This window comes from Pelodiscus sinensis, chromosome 14, assembly GCF_049634645.1.
Source record: "Pelodiscus sinensis isolate JC-2024 chromosome 14, ASM4963464v1, whole genome shotgun sequence".
NCBI lineage: Eukaryota > Metazoa > Chordata > Testudines > Trionychidae > Pelodiscus > Pelodiscus sinensis.
The window spans coordinates 22129870-22146708 of record NC_134724.1 but is presented as its reverse complement, the minus strand read 5'-3'; the positions used below and the strand labels follow the sequence as shown (position 1 = coordinate 22146708).

The 16839-nt window shown below is 40.6% G+C and overlaps 2 protein-coding genes across 23 annotated transcripts in view; both read right to left on the bottom strand.

Annotated features, from left to right (window-relative positions):
• Nucleotides 1-10385, bottom strand: part of CEP152 (centrosomal protein 152) — a 66915-nt gene extending 56530 nt beyond the window's left edge. For 5 of the 15 annotated variants that reach the window (XM_075897188.1, XM_075897202.1, XM_075897201.1 and 2 more), the window contains exons 1-2: nucleotides 1326-4573; nucleotides 481-619 (exon numbers count right to left, since the gene is read on the bottom strand). In XM_075897188.1, the coding sequence (XP_075753303.1) occupies nucleotides 481-588 (108 nt within the window). In that variant the 5' untranslated portion in view covers nucleotides 589-619; nucleotides 1326-4573. Of the gene's footprint in view, nucleotides 1-480; nucleotides 620-1325; nucleotides 4574-6079; nucleotides 6212-7121; nucleotides 8000-8022; nucleotides 8114-8630; nucleotides 8712-9167 lie in introns of those variants that run through there. The other 10 variants (XM_075897193.1, XM_075897203.1, XM_075897196.1 and 7 more) reach the window with 9 other exon arrangements.
• A 3655-nt stretch (nucleotides 10386-14040) lies between these two features.
• SHC4 (SHC adaptor protein 4) overlaps nucleotides 14041-16839 on the bottom strand; it is an 86926-nt gene continuing 84127 nt past the window's right edge. For 7 of the 8 annotated variants that reach the window (XM_075897211.1, XM_075897213.1, XM_075897212.1 and 4 more), the window contains 2 exons: nucleotides 16156-16415; nucleotides 14041-15307 (listed from right to left, as the gene is read on the bottom strand). In XM_075897211.1, coding sequence (XP_075753326.1) covers nucleotides 15152-15307; nucleotides 16156-16415 — 416 coding nt within the window. In that variant the 3' untranslated portion in view covers nucleotides 14041-15151. The remainder of the gene's footprint in view (nucleotides 15308-16155; nucleotides 16416-16839) is intronic. The other variant, XM_006135059.4, reaches the window with a different exon arrangement.

The following is a 16839-nucleotide window of genomic DNA, read 5'->3' as shown; positions in this document are numbered from 1 at the left end:
ATATGCGGTTTATTCACAAGTCAAGGCTATTTTATTTAGAAAGTTTACTGGGTAGATTAGGGTATGGGATGGTTATAATGTAAATAAGTCAAACCAAGAATAACTAAAAATGTAGAAAAATTTAGAATAGTACTTATATTGTCGTTCACCCTTCTGTACAAACATTAACTAAGCCTCTCAACTCTCCCTAGAAAAAGGAATTGTTTATACTTCTGCAGTCAATGCAATGGATAAAACAATATAAAAAGACTTATTATTTTAAATAGTATGTCTTTTAAAAAAAATTATGAGATCTCCTTTGACATGTTATTTAGCTAAGCTTCATCAAGGCAAATTGGTTCAAAGATTTTAGGAAAGGCACCAAAATGCATTATCATATAATCTTTCCTAAAGCAGTCTACCCTGACTTTCCCACATTTAGTGGTTACCTTTGCCCACAGAAATTAATTTTTAAAAATAAAAATAATCTTCTGTACTTACATGGAGTAAGGAATCATGTATAGAATGTACTTGTTCTTCCAAACCTTCAGAAAGGTTTCCATATATAGCCATATATTGACCCTCAATTGGTAGATCTGGGCAATACATTCTCTCTCTCTCTCAAAAGGATACTAGAAAGCTACACAACAATTAATCAGTTATTGCATCTAGTGTCTGCACCCAATGTTTGTTCTTCTCTAAACCAGCAATAAGTCAACATATACTTGTTAATTAGAGCAGAAACCAGCTGCTATACATGAAGTACAAAAAAAAAAAAACCCTGAATGTAGCAGTTACTACCATGACAAAAAGATAAAAATTAGTGTAACCATCCCCTTCAAAAAAAACTTAACCTCCTTTTGAGATCCAACTCACAAACTGCTAAATCTTCACTTAAAAAAAAAGCCCTCAGCTGCTTCCTAAAGACTTCACTTAAACACAAAGAAAAAGGCTGGAAGCAAGGGAAAACATCTTTCTAAACACCACCACCCGATCACTTAAACCTTTGCTTATTTCCAGTCATTCACCTATGCTATGGACAAGTTACATAAATCAAGTGCCTTCTAGTCTTTCAACCTGAGACAATACAATGTGCAATTAAATAACTCTGAAACCTACAGCAAAATACTAAAGAAAATGGAGATGCACCTTCTGCAGAATTCTGCTCTATTCAAATTGAAAGGATAAACTTTTACCTCTTCAAAACCTTACTGGACTTCAGATATTTCTATAGCTTTATCATTTCCAGCCAGAGAAGATCAGGAATAGAGAGCAGCACCATTCAAAGCACCAAGACTTTCCTTTTCTCTAACCACAACTGGGAAGTAACAATTTTATGGCCTCACCTTGGGGCAGAGACTTACATCTGTAGAAGGAACTGAAAAGCAGTGAACACAAGAAAAGAGAACTTGGCTTATAAAACAAATGCAATGGCATTAAATAAATAACTATATTAAACTGATGTCAAAGCATCCTAAAAATACTAACGCCAAGTGAGAGATGAAGGAAAGAATTCTGGAGCATCTTGAATTAAAACAAAGGAACCAATTCAATTAAACATTCAGGCATATAAAAGCCTGGGCCCCATTGCTCCAACATCCTCTTCTCTCAACTTAAGTAAAAGGAGCAGCCCACTAGCAAATGCTGAAAGAAAATTGTGGACTAATATGACCTCACATCAACAAAGGCATTTCAACATTCTAGATCAGAAGCTACATCACAATCATCCTTCTCTGCCAATATTTATAGGAGCAGAAATGTCTCAGGATTTAAACACGCAACACAAAAAATAGCCTTAAAATAAGTAAAAGGTCAGACACCAGCTACTCTTCCATACACTATTCATGAAGAATTATTTGCCAACTCTGCCCATTCCATCACCACAACAGCAACACAACACTGTGGGGAATCCCACACACTTGACACACCCTAAGTAACAAGATAGACTACAACAACCAAAAAACAGAGCCCTCTCCCCCAATATCATCTTTAATCCAATCCAGCTCCTTCCCAATCCAAGTTTTATCTAGAACACAGGTGGGCAATAAAAGAGTGGTGGTTTGCTGGGGTTAGCCCCCCCAATAGGCTGATGCCACTATATTTACCAGAGCCTCTGAATGTATGGGCAGCTGCAGCTCCCATTGGCTGTGGATCACAGTTCCCAACCAGTGGTGTCTCTGTCCATGCCATTCCTGCAGCTCCCATTTGCTGGGATCAGCAATCCGCAGCCATCAGCGATCTGCTGTAAGTATTTACCTGTGCCAGGTATGAGCAAAGCAGCAGTGGCCTGCAAGGGGCTAACCCTGATGAACCTCTGCTGTCTTATTGCCCACACCTTTATTAGACACTATTGCCAATCCAAAGCAATTCCTTAAATTCCTCTTAACCAACACAAGACCACAACACATTATGATTTCATCACTTGTAAGAATCCTAACCTGATATGGCTTACCAGAATTTGGTTGTTGAACACTGTGGGCCTAGTGATAGCTCCCCCTCATGCTAACTGAGTACATCACAGATTCTACTGTATTAAAATGAATAAGTAGCCATTCTACTCCAAATTGACCTCAGATGAAAGAGTCTAATCAGAGTCTTTCAAATGCACCTATTACAGCCAGCATTCTGGAGATAAGAGCAACATGGATATGTTACTAACATACCAGGTTTTTACGCAAAGAGGTTACTTCAGAGAGCTGATTGAGATGGTGTCTAACATGGCACTAAAGTTCCCAAGACTCAGTCAAGGAGGTCTGCAACATCTCACTGCTAACACCTCAAACAGGATGGCTCAAAACCAGTGCTTTCATATACAGGTGATTTGATCTTATAAAATATACTTTCAGTCCAATTAGCACTTCAAGTCCTAGATAGACCATATCATACAGGTAAAGATCATAACTGTCCCCAGTTTCAGAAAAGAAAATCCGTAACTACCATAGGCAACTTCCAGAAGCACAAGAGTACAGTGAAATTCCAGATCATTCATGAAAATTCCACTCAAAGCGATCAAGTAATAAAGCTTATAGTGAGACACTACAAATAGTCTGACCTCTGCCTTCAACCCACTGGCACCAAAGCAACTTCTCACCTATAGATTCCTATAATTCTGAGGCAGAGGCAGCAAGTAGTAACAAAAATTAGAGTCAATGGAAGCAATCATAAGCTGACAGAGAGAATGACACACAAGGAGTCTTTCAGATAGTATACATCAATAGAGCTTACATTACAAAAAAGAGACCTTTTAAAAGAGATCACCTGTACCCAAAGTACATTGAATATTAATTGCTTTGTTGATCTCAGAATGTCATCTCTCAGTACAGTAACACAGTATCTCTCACTGTGAAGCACTATCACTATCCTTATCCAAGGAGAATGGCACAGAAGCTACTCCTACAAAGAGAAGCAAAATCATGTTGTATATATCAAGAGGTCATTAATTGTTTCCAACTCTAATCTTTATGATCAAAGGAAATAGTATTTATCCATAACATGGTCAAGTATTATCTCAGCGTCTGCAAGCGCAAAAAGTTCCCTAGAGAGCAGAACAGGTGTGACCAAAACTTTCCGATGCTACTTCTTTTCATTAAGGAACAAAGACAAATAATTCAACTGCTATACAACTATAATAATTGCGGTCAAATTCTCTATTCACAACTCCAACACACACGCCCACACGCTAAGCTTTAAGTGGCACAGTTCACAATTCTCAATTGACACAGGGAAGTCAAGAAATATGCCTTCAGCTAGAAAAAGTGCCCCAAAAATAAAACAAAATAAAAGGAACCAAAAACCCTTCAGCTTTTTCTAGCAACATCGTAAGAGGCACAAAAGTAAACTCGAGCAGATTGCGATGTCACCATAACCAAAGACTCCTCTGACAACATTAAGCCTTATTTTAAAAAGTCGCTGATGATGCTTCCAGAAAGAAATACTTTCTTACATGTCTAAGAAAGTACAATTTAAGTTCCCTAAATAAAGATTTGGTTAGGATATTGAAATTAACATCCTAAGTCTTGGGAAGTGTTGCTGTGTTCAAAGGACCAGACATCAATTATGTAGTATTATTACAGAAATGTAGCTCCACGAAAGGTCAGTCACTGCGAGAGAACTTTGGCATTTTACTATAATGTTATTAGTGTCCACACACAAGAATACCTCATAAGGTACCACAAGAGCCCATCATGTCTTTAGGTAACAGAGTGGACCCCAAAAGGAACTAGTTAGACAGCAAAAGACCTGCACGGTATCAGGGAATATTCCCTATTTCTCTAGACACTGTATGCAAGTTATGTTGCTATTTGTTTGTGCTGTGTGCTTGGGAAATGAAATATTTAGACATTTATACTCCACTCATCTCTGTGGAAGCCAAGTCCTAACCTTCTACCAGTTCAAGGATCTGACTTTTTAAAACCTGGCAGCAAATATTTGCTGATTAATATTTAATGTAAATCATTGTAATAGGTAAGTTTATTCTTTAGACTGTCGATTTAATTTTGAAATAGGTTTTTAAAAATTTAAACCTGTACTAAAATTTTAATAAAAAAAGACTGATTACAGGCAGTCCCCGACTTACGCTGATCCTACTTACGTCGGATCCGCACTTACAAACGGGGCTTTCTCGCCCCGGAGGTCGAGGTAGCGGATTGCTACCTGCGAGCTCCGGGGCGAGAAAGCCCCGTTCGTAAGCAGCTCCGGTGCCCCTGGTCTGCTGGAGACCGTCTCCAGCAGACCAAAGGCACCGGGCGGGTTCCCGCGCTTCTGAGGCTTTGCTAGAGCAAAGCCTCAGAAGCGCGGGGAACCGCCGCTGCTGCCGCTCGAGTCCCGGTGCCTGTGGTCTGCTGGGAACCGTCCCCAGCAGACCACAGGCACCGGGACTCAAGCCGCAGCCGCCGGGGGGGTCCCGCGCCTCTGAGACTTTGCCAGAGCAAAGCCTCAGAGGCGCGGCACCCCGCTGCCGCTGCGGCTCTGCTCCCCGTGTCCCTGGTCTGCTGGGGGGGGGGGGGACGCGGCTAGTGTGCCCCCCCCAGCAGACCAGGCTTTTGTTTTGGACCCTGGAGCAGAGCAGCTGGGGCGCTGCGGATTGGTCCTGCAGCGCCCGCTCTGGGCACTACTGGACCAACCCGTGCTGCTCTGCCCCAGGTCCCGATTCAGCCGCTGCTGGTCAGTTTCAGCAGTGGCTGAATCAGGACGACTGGGGCAGAGCAGCTGGGGTGCTGCTGGGTTGGTCCAGTAGCGCCGAGGAGCGGTGCTACTGGAGCAACCCAGCAGCACCCCAGCTGCTCTGCCCCAGGCGTCCCCAAGTCAGCCGCTGCTGAAACTGACCAGCGCTGACTACAGGAAGCCCTAGGCAGAGTTGCTCTGCCCCAGGCTTCCTGGAATCAGCGCTGATCAGTTTCAGCAGCAGCTGACTTGGGGAAGCTTGGGGTTCTTAAGTTGAATCTGTATGTAAGTCAGAACTGGCGGTCAGTTTCAGCAGCGGCTGAATCTGGACAGTTCCGACTTACATACAGATTCAACTTAAGAACAAACCTACAGTCCCTATCTTGTATGTAACCCGGGGACTGCCTGTATTTGGATTTAAATAAAAATTCAGTTTTCAGCCACTTTGAAAGCATCCAGCATAGCCAGATAAGGAAATGCCTCACTCCAAAATGAAAATATTAAAACACATTTTGTGTGTCACCATCAAGCTGGTGGTCAGATTAAAATTATTTCCCCCAATTCCAACCAAAACTTTAGTCACCTAAGCAAGTAATCTTAACAAGGGAAGAGGTTACTGAAAAATAACCACAGTTCTCAGGTAATGGAGGCTTTTAGCTTTGCCTCCTCATATACTAAAGATGTGCAGTTCTCATAAACACGGCATACTTTGTTGTGAGCTTCCTTCCTTAAAAAGTAGGCTCTCATCTCTTCCTGACATCTGACATAGTTCTTTTAAAAACAATGTACTGTAGTATTTCATGCAGTGCTCTCAGGAGAGCCTTGGGATGTAAAACATTCAAATGTCTAAGCCTTTAAAATAATTACAAGTATGGATAAAAGTGAAAAGGTACGAGTTAAACAAGCCTTCAGATTTATGTAATTTCTTTGCTTTCACCTCTTGCTCTCTTGCATAATCCTCCTGGTCATATTCATCTTCTTCATGTTGCGTTTGTAGAGCTCCACTATCAAAGTCGAGTGACATTGCTTTCCAATAAGTTAAGTTTTTGTTATCCAATTTGTTGAAAACCTATCACAGGAGGAAGAAAGTTACATATGAGCAACAACAAAAATCAAATGGACAGGTAACAAAATGTTTACTTCAGAACAAGTACTGCAACTACCAGTGCATTAACTTGATCTTCAACTGTATTATTTCCATGTATTAGCAAGACTTTTTAATTTCTAAGAATTCAGTATTTTAGTAATTGAAACACTTTAACATCTAAAAGTTATTTAAGTATTTAAACTTTAATCATTACATGAACATTCAAATAAACAGTTTACTTAAGATATTTCTTGAGAACATAAGTTATTTCAAAATATTGGGCCCTAGGGAGTTGTTATGCACTCACTTGGGAAAGGTGGATAAGTGCTACCTCCTATTAATCCTGTTTTTGTTATGTTTGTTTTTGTTTTATAGTTCATGTAACAGACAAAAATGCTGGAAGTATGCTGCTGCCAGAGCACTGGTACAAGCCATAATGGAAGCAAAAAAACCCAAAACCCCTAGTCAATTAAAGACATCTGACTAGCCTTAATTAGCTGCTAAGTCTTTTCTGATCAGCTATAAGCAGCAATACCAGAACTACTGCAATAGTAGTATACATTATATTTAGCCTCCCCCATTTTTTTCTGACATATAGTTGTAGTACATGTTGCTATTCTCATTCTATGCCCAAATAATAGGTTTAATAAAAGTGTCATTCCCCAATCAAGAAAAGTAGATGACATCCAACTGGAGTCAACAATATAATGTTTTGTACATAATTACTTTAAATATGTTTGTCTACTTATACTTAATCTGAATATTGCCTACAGGACAATTAGCATCCATCCCAAAATTTCCTTCAAAATATGCTTAAGGTTACTTCGGTGACTAATGTTGCTATATTATTCTTCATCATTCACAGAAGGAAGACAAATATGGGGCAGTTTACCTTACTGTTTGCAGCAGTCCTGATCTACCCCTTCTTTCAGCCTCTGTTTTTAAATCATCTCCAGTGAATAGCTCTTGCACTCCATCTGCAGCTACTGAAATTTTCCTAACCAGCAGCAGTGAAATTAACCCACTTCTTGTCAGTTTCAATGCAGTTATTCAGAACCCTGAAGTAGCATAACATTGACCAAAAAAAGTGGATGAATTAGTATATTTTATTGGCCCATGTCTTATTGGTGAAAGAGACAAGCTACACAGCACTCTTCTTTAGGTCTTGTCAATTTTCATTTTACTTGACAAAGCAATAAACAGTAAACATGGCACTGAAGCAAGCTGCAGAATTAGGAAGTGGCACCACATTCATTTAGCTTGATTGCAAACAACATTTTTCTCTGAAAGCCTGCTGCAGTGTTTCTCAAACTGTGCTCCGCGGAGCCGCAGGGCTCCGGGAGACATCTCCAGCGGCTCTGCGAGGTTGACAAACTGGAAACATCAATAGGTACAACATATACAATCAGTGGACTGCTGGGGCTCGGCATAATTTTTTTTTACACGTGTAAAGGGCTCCAGAGCCCAAAAGGTTGGAGAACCACAGGCCTACTGCATTACCTTTAGGTTCTAATACATTCCTCACCATAGCATCTGGGCAGCTTCTAGTACATAGTGACAGGACTAACACCTATCATGTGCAGGTCTATTCCTTGCTCTCCCTTTTCCCCAGTGGAAGAGTTGTGTGCAGGTTGGTGTTTTTGTAAGGATGTTTTATTTATGTTAATCTGTACATCCTTTTCATATTAAAGAGCTCTTTTCACAACAAAATCCTGCAGAAGTTGCTAGCACCCACTCACGATACATCCAGGAATTTTTCAAATCTTGTGCACAAGAAGAATGCACACACTCACCTTTTAAACACAACAGCTTTCTCATCATATGCATAGTTCTAGACTCATTGGCGATCTACCCGTTTCTAACACTACTTGAATGTTCACAATACTAGTTAAGGAAAAAAAAAAGCAATGTGATATTACATCTGGAATTTTCAAAGAGAGGTACTAATATCACCCACCTATTCAATTTCAGACACATGTAAATGTACATAAAAATGTACACTGGAGTTTCAGAAGTTAACTGAAGATTTATTTCTTTACTTATTATATTATCACAAATAACACCCAAAATGACTACAACTGAAAGGAGCAGGAAAATTCTTTGTTGTTTTATTTTGTGAATTTTGCAGTAGTTTGTGTCTAACCAAGTTCACTCTTTTGATGATGGTCTGCTGTGATTCCTTCCTTATGCAAAGTTCATAGGAATCTGGTATTGTTCTTACTTCCCCTTGCTAGAAAAATGCTTATAAACCAGCCTGTGAAAGCAGAGCAAGGCTTTAAGATGGGGGGGAGGTTTAAATCAAGATATAGTACCCAGAAATGGATTTGAAGAACACCTGTTTTTTTTTAATTAACTTAAGAAGAGAAAATCCCTTTTGCTTCTGTCAAAGAAGCTTTCTCACCGAGCAATAAGGAAACATCCACCGCAACATCGGCTCTACACGGGCCGCAAGGTCAGTGCTGTACTTCATTAACCACTGGACCTAAACGCGAGCAGGTTTTAAGAATGAATCCTCAGAGTCCAGCGGCGGGGGTACAGCTCACCGCCCGGCACGCTACTGACTCCAGTGGGGGCGCGGCAGTCTTAGGGCTGCACCCCTGCGAAGATCGCGCACTCGCGGGGGGGGGAAATCGCCAGGAGGCCCCCATCGCAGAACCGCGGCACCCCAAGGACAGAGGAGACAAGCCCGCAGCCGCAGTTTGCTGCCCTCGCGCATCCCTCTCCGCGTTCCCATGGAAGCGCCGAAGGCGGGAGGTGCCCCGCTCGCTCGGCACGGCCCTAGCCACCCAGTGAACCCCCCGGCGGGTTGGGAACGGGGCTCGTGCGCCCTGCGATGGGAGCAGGGGAGACGCCGGGCCCGCGTTCAAGAGTCCGTCCCGCGGCGGGAGACTCCTACTCCGGACGGGCCTGCAGGAGCGGCGCCTTCACCGATACTCACCGGGTCCACAGGACAATACAGCTAGTCGCCGTCCATCAGATCTTTCCGGTAGCCTTCCGCGTGACAGCTTAACTTCCCTGTTGAGTGATAGCCGAATCCTCCAGCCACCGACCAGGCCACCGTTCTCCGTCTTACCACGAGGGCGGGACTTACTTGTTCCTCAAGTTCGGTTGCGCCGCAAAAGCCAGTGTTTGCAGTTTGAAAGCAGGCGCGAGAGGCCGCGGGAAGCACAGTCATTTCCTGATTGGCTCGGGATCTTAGCCAATGGCTGGTAGGGGCGGGTTATAGCGGCCCAGCAGCTGCTAGTCAATCTCTTCTCCCTGCTCTTTCTGTGCAGGGCAGGCTTCCAGCTGTGAGGGGTCATGACAGGGAGGGGTGTGTCATCTGCACACACTAAGAGATCTACCATGTATGAAAGCAACATGTGATGCCATAGCAACATGTTGCCATGTCAGGATGCCATCAAGACATGACATCACTGCAACATGACATTACATCATAGCAAGAGACCATGGCACAGGAAACAACCTTCTGCAGAAATTTGCTGGCATCATATAGAGGCTATGTTATGAGAGTTCTGAAACTGATTTTAAGGTTAGCTCTTTGAGTGCAGTTGGCTGGATGCAGCCTTCCAGGTTGACTTCCGGGTGGAGAATAAATCATTGACATTGAGTCTGGAAGTAAGTGGGACCAATTCAGATATTTTGTGGGAAGGGATCAAATTCCAGTCTTCGCCTGGAGACCACATTTGGACCCCTCTCATCTCCTTCCTTCCACTGGGACTCAAGGTCTTCCCTCAGCATAGAGTTTCCCCCTCTCAGCCACACAATGCATGAACCAGTGCCTCCAGGAGCTGAGTTCTGAATGGAATCCTCTGCATTCTGCTGTGTTAGAACACATTCCCCATGTACCAAGTCACATCATTTTGTGGCCCAGCTGCTCCTCTATCTGGACAGAGGGGACCTATCAAAATTTGAGGGGTGTTTTGATCCATTGGGAAAGATCACATTCCCACTCACAGACATTGCCTCTGTTTTCTGGGGTGGCCAGATCAAATTTCTATAATATAGCAACCACATAGGCTACGTCTACACTGGCATGATTTTCCGGAAATGCTTTTAGCAGAAAAGTTTTCCATTAAAGGCATTTTCGGAAAAGAGCGTCTAGATTGGCAGGATGCTTTTCCGCAAAAGCACTTTTTGCGGAAAAGTGTCCGTGGGCAATCTAGACGCGCTTTTCTGCAAAAAAGCCCCGATCGCCATTTTCGTGATCGGGGCTTTTTTGTGGAAAACAAATCTCTGCTGTCTACACTGGACCTTTTGTGCAAAAGTTTTTCAGAAAAAGACTTTTGCCCGAACGGAAGCAGCATAGTTTTTCCGCAAAAGCAGATGATTTTGCGGAAAAACTTGCCAGTCTAGACACAGCCATAGTGAAAGAACACTCAAGGCTGCTCCAGGATAGGTCATATTGATTTATCACAATTTTACCACTTAAGAGCTGTCAAGCCCTGGCTCCCTGGCTCCAAGTGAAACTTTGAGCAAGTACAAAAGTCTTGGGGTACATTTGCCTCCCCAATCATTGTGAATTGCTGGACATTTTTAAAGTATGTTTGGTTTTATCATCACACACACTAGACTAGTTTGAAGTGGTAAAATAACATTTAGGAATATCCCTTTATTTTCAGCACTTTCAGCCCAACACCAGTCCTTGATTCTCAGTAAACTCTGCCTGAAGAATTGATAATCAGAAGCCATGGCAAAAAACCAAACTCTCCAGCAGAAAAAAGAACTCCACAAGCCTTTCCTGTACCAATAATTTGCATAACAAAATTAATAGAAGGGTCTTCCCACATAGGAACCATTTGTTCTCCTACTAAGAAAAATACAGAATGTGTGTTACTGCACCACGGTTGACACCTTCCATAAAATATTTGTAGATCTATAAAATCATAACTGGTGTGGAAAAAGAGGAGGAAAAGTTATTTATTCATTTCCACAATATAAGAACTAAGGGTTACCAAATGAAATTAATAAGCAGCAGGTTTAAAACAAAAGGAACTCCTTGCCTGGGGATGTTATGAAGACTAGGACTCTCACAGGGTTCAAAGAAGAGCTAGATAGATTCATGGAGGTTAGGTCTATCAATGGCTGTTAGTCAGGATAGGTAGGAATGGTGTCCCTAAACTCTGTTTGTCTGGAAATGAATGACAGGAGAGGAATCACCTGATGATTACCTGTTGTGTTCCCTCCCTCTCTGGGGCATCTGTACTGGCCACTGTCAGCAGACAGGATACTGGGCTAGATGGACCTTTGGTCTGACCCAGTATGGCCATTCCTACGTTGTGTGTGTTAGTGTTACCACGACTGGACAGATTTGAACCTAGGACCTCTGGAGCTTAGTGTAGGAGCCTACAGTTTGAGTTATAAAGCCAGCTGGCTCAGAGCTCCCTTCTTATTGCTTGCTGTAAGTGCCACTTGGTCTAAGTGCCACTGGATGGGACAGTGAACCACATTAGGTGGGTTACATACTTCCCCTGGCTGAGGAAGCATATCCCAAACTTCAGAGACCCAGTTGAGATCCGAGATGGGCCCCCACTTGTAACCACCACTGCCCAGATTTGAACCTGGGAGCTGTGGAGATTAGTGTAGGATCCTCTGCAGCTTCAGCTATAAAGCCAGCAGCCGCTCAGCTTAGGCTGTAGAGCACTCTTCTTCTTAGCTCTTGCTATAGGCCATCTAAATGAAACTACATGGGACAGTGAACCACACTAGGTTTGTGGGTCACATAATAGCATGTTATTAATTGAAACAATCCACATCTTAATTTATTCAAGCAAATTTTTGTTGTTCAAGTGGAATCTGCATACACTTTGATAAGGGGACTAATATACTGTGCATTTCTAATATGGCTTCCCTGTGTACATCTGTGTCCTTCCTCGTGGGGTTTAACAACATCTTAATAATACTTAGCACAGATTGAGCTTTTATATTAATCAGTTCTTACAATGTCAGTTGAAAAGTAATATCCCCATGGGCTCAGAAAGGTGAAGTTACTTGAATAGGCACGCTTGCCAATTCATGTCACAGACTTTTCCCAGCAGCTCTAATATGGTTTTCAGGCAAAAATTGCCTAGGGAACTTTCTAGAATTCTGCCGCTATACATAGGTAATATACTTTGTATGCAGTAGCTGGCTCACATAGGGACCAGGGACTATAAAAACTCAAATGATAGAAGTTTCTATGTTATTTTGGAAAAGACAAACTGAAGTTCTTTTCCATGTTCCTGGAGGGTGGCTGTAATTTAATCTAGAAACATGTCTGAAAAATATCCATATGCTTTTGATAAAACAGCAGCATTGGTGTTGTATCCTTAGTATTCAGGATTCTTCTGTTTTCTCTCTTCCACAGCAACAGAATCTGAGATATCACTTGATTATTCCATCACTGTACATTTTAGCCAACTTTTCCTCCCTCCTGCTCAATTTTGCTCCAGTGACACACAAGAGAAGCCCAAGTCATAAAGGCTGGGCTCTGAACCAAATTTTCCTAAAGGTTGGGATCTTCAATTTGTGGATGGCAATTTCAGTCTGTTTCTCATCAAGCTATAAATACCATACTCACATGCTAGATGTTTTCTGGATACATTGCCTATGAGCAAAATGAAAGTTCTTGGACATTCATTCTCAATACCATATTCAGTTAACTTCTCCCAGGCACCACAGCCCCAAACATTTTGTTTTTCAAATCTTAGGAAGATTTAAATTAGATCTGGTGGGGGGAGCTCCACACACACTCCACTTTCTATCTCCTTTCTGGGATCTCACCCTCCCTCCTCCAGCTTTGACAAGACAGCCAAGCAAGTCTATCAGTTTTTCCCTTTCACAGACAAATAGTCAAAGAGGTTCTCTCTGCTCCTCCCTTGGTTTAATGCACATATATTGAGCAAGTTACACTGTGGTCCTCTAGCTAAGGGAGAGTATGCAGAGCACCAACAAGTACCTGACACCACTTTGCCAGCAACGTAACAGAATTCTTAAATGACACTCTTTGGGGCTCTGATCCACGGATTAGAACCTTTGCTGTGAGCAAATAGAATTAACATAGGTCTTCAGTCCTGAAGGCACCAAATTGGAACCATACTAGGCCGTTAATCAATCAGATACAGCGACATTTCAAATCTTCTCCTTGCTTCAAGGTGTGTACGTGAACTGAATATTCTAATGACTTTATTACACTGGATGAAAGATTATAGTTTTTTCAGCCTAGAAACTAATGGTGAAAAATGGGAAGTCATTGCACACCACTTAAAAACTGCTCTTCAAATAATCCAATTTTTCCTTCAATGGAAAACTATGTCCTCAGTTGCCAGATCTTTTATCCTATATGTGAGCCTTTTTTTTTTCTTTCAAAAAGCAAAAATCTATTTTTGTAACATCCTATACAATGTTCATATTGAATGGAGGACACCAAATTTCCTTGTTTCTGGTGAAGCTCATTTATCAGAGGATAATGGAATTGAATTTGGCAAATTGTGGGTGCCGTTTATTGGTTTTAAAATAAGTGATGCCATTTGGCACAATCAAGGATATCCTTATTAGAGCAGAGCTCATTATTCTCTGCAACTGATTTATTCCCCTAAAAATGCACTTTTGGTTGACCCAGAGCTATTTGTGAAATTGGCTTTTTTTCCTACCCAAAACAAAACTTTGTTTCAGTTTTTCAGAATTGTCAGTAAAACTGAAAAATGTGGCCAGCTTTTAAACCTTAGATAACTCCCCACAAGAACCTTCAGTTCCACTTCCACCTTCTTATTCCTATTACTCATTGAAACACTGCTTCTTAACTACCAATAAACTACTGACCCTCTCAGATATGCTGATTACAGCATTTATTGTGACAAAACAGAATATATTTTCTTAAAAAGATATTTCCAATGTTTATGATCAAATGGAATCTAAATAAGCAAGGGGAAGTTATCACATCATTTTGGAAATAAGTATGTACAATAATCTCTAGAACATGCAAAATTCAAATAGTTTTTTAAATAGTTTTTTTCCTCAAAATGTATTATTTGTCTCGTTCAGTTTTGCTAAGCCGTAAATATCTATGGAATCAATTAAAATATACAGTATATAACCTAGTTTTAAAAAAGAGACTTCCAGTAATTATTGGCAATAATAATAAAATTATATGCAAGACACCAAAATATTAGGCTCCAGCATGCTTGCTTTTTGATACATTCTATTCCAAAATTATATTTCATTTACATATCTTTATTTCAATTTAGTAAATGTTTCATAATCTCAAATTTTTGAGCAGACAATGATTAAAAAATTAATTGTTTCTAAGAAAACAGGCAACCTTTCCATATTGTGTATGCAATTAATTCCAAACATGATTTGCTATTAAAGTGCTGTTATAAGCAAAATGAAATAAAATTAGTGTCTACTGTAAGCAAGTGACATGTTAGTAATATTCAAATAGTTTGTTTTGGCAAATAGTTATAAACCTATACATGTTCATATATCCACTTGAAACTAATCCAATATAAATAATATTTGTTTCCAATAATTCCATTACTAAAAGGCACATACTAATGTCCCAGCAGTTTGTTCAAGTGAGCTTTTTCATTTAAAAGTTTAATTGTGCTTTTAAAATAGTTACTGATTCAATATGACCTTGAAAGTGACATCTGTGCATGTCTTTAATATTTTTTCCCAACTGGATCTCTCACACTACTCCAGGGGTTTCATTTTGCTGAGATTAACACTATATATATATCTATATAGCTGTGTTTACTGATCTCCATAGCTCTACATAGATGTACATATATTCATACATACACATAAAAAGAAGTCTTCCATAACAGCAGCTGAAAAGTGCAGTTCATACTTTTTGAGTTGGCTTTGTAGTAATGAAGTTTAAGAATAGCCAGTGCAGTTTTCACAAATGAATTGCCTTGGGAATTTTCAGATCCAACAGCATTACTTGTTGTATTGCATGTGTCCTATGTTACTCTTTTTTCTCACTGGCTGTTTCAAGCTCACTTCACTTCCAGAAGAGATGATTGGCAGATTATTTTCCATGTGGTAGCGAATAAGATGACCCACACTATCAAACACATGGTCTTTGGTTCTCACCTGGTAAGAAAGCAAAATAATGTACTGTATTTACGTTTATTTTTAATTAAAAATTATCACAGACCTGTACCTACTCCTTCAAAGTCATCAGGAATTAAAGACACTGAATTCGGCAGGAGCAGGATCAATAGGGAGGGTTGCAGTGACACACTAACAGAACAAATAGTTTAAATAATGTCTGTTTTTCCATCAGCTGGTTTTTCTGTGTGCCAGCCAGAAGTAACATCTGTAATGGCCTGTCTTTCATATCTTGCTATGGTACTCTCATACCCATTGTACAGGCAAGGGGAGCACATATTAGGGAGAAAGAGGAGGTTGATGGAATGTGTGTAGAAGTGGGCACAGGATAAAACAGCTGTGAAAAGAAAGCAAAGCCACAATTTTTTCTCCTATGAGACATCTCCCCTCAATTCCTCTAGCAAATGCTCTCTGGTTCACTCTTGCCTGTAAGAAATATCATTCAGCGGAGCACCTCAAGCGGCTGTATAGAAGTCCTAAACGGTTACATTTCAGGTGATAAAACTGACTCTTTCCATTAACTTTCCTGCATTTGGAAATACTTTACTGGTCAATTTTATTGATGGATGCTATCACCATTTGATTAGAGCAACATTTAATACTCAATGCATGTACTAATTATATATCCATGTGAGACAACTAATTATAATAATGAACACAGCCTTAAAAGTCTTAGGGTGACTTGCCAGCCAGAATGAATTCATTGGCAAAACTCCTCCTAGTTTTAGCAGAACTGGCATTTCATCATTGGCAGTTAAATATGCATTTTGTCTTTGAAATGTTGGAACAACCAGTATCTTTGTATGAGAAGCATTCAATACATGGCTTACCCATACCTTGCCTTCAGGATCCACCAACAGTAAGTGCTTTGCTTGCCCTCCTTGCAATCCACTCAGTACATATTGACCAGGTGACGTTGCACTCTCTCGCACCAAAAAATCCCCATCGTTGACCAACAGGGTCTCTGCTGCTTTCCTGTTTAATTTGCCATGGTAACAATCTTCATTTCTCAACTGTTGCTTTATCTGTGACAGAACACATGCACTATCCATGTTGGTTGTGGCATGCTGCTGAACAGCTTCTGTCAATTCTAAAATTAAATGAAAAAAAAAGATGTTGGACCCATTACCCAAAACTCCAGCATAAACACAATAGATATTTCATTTGTTTTGCTTCTGAAACACTTAAAGTTTAAAATTATTACTATATTCTATAACACTTAGAATTATTCAGATTTGAAGCTTTAATCAAACCAGTCTTCCAGATAGTAATACCATTTAATGTTTTCAAAGCCTTATGCCCACAATCATATTCACAACACCCTAGTAAGTGAGGTAAAAATTATCATCCCCATTTTACAGATGTAGAAACTTTGAAAAGTGTGATGTCCATTAAATCATTAGTTCTCATATTGCTAGGTAACAGCAACTGGATTATCCATTAAAAAGTTCCTTCTGATGGTGTAGTGTTTTGGTTTGTGTTGCAATGGTTGAGTGGGGTGGATTTCTCTGGAA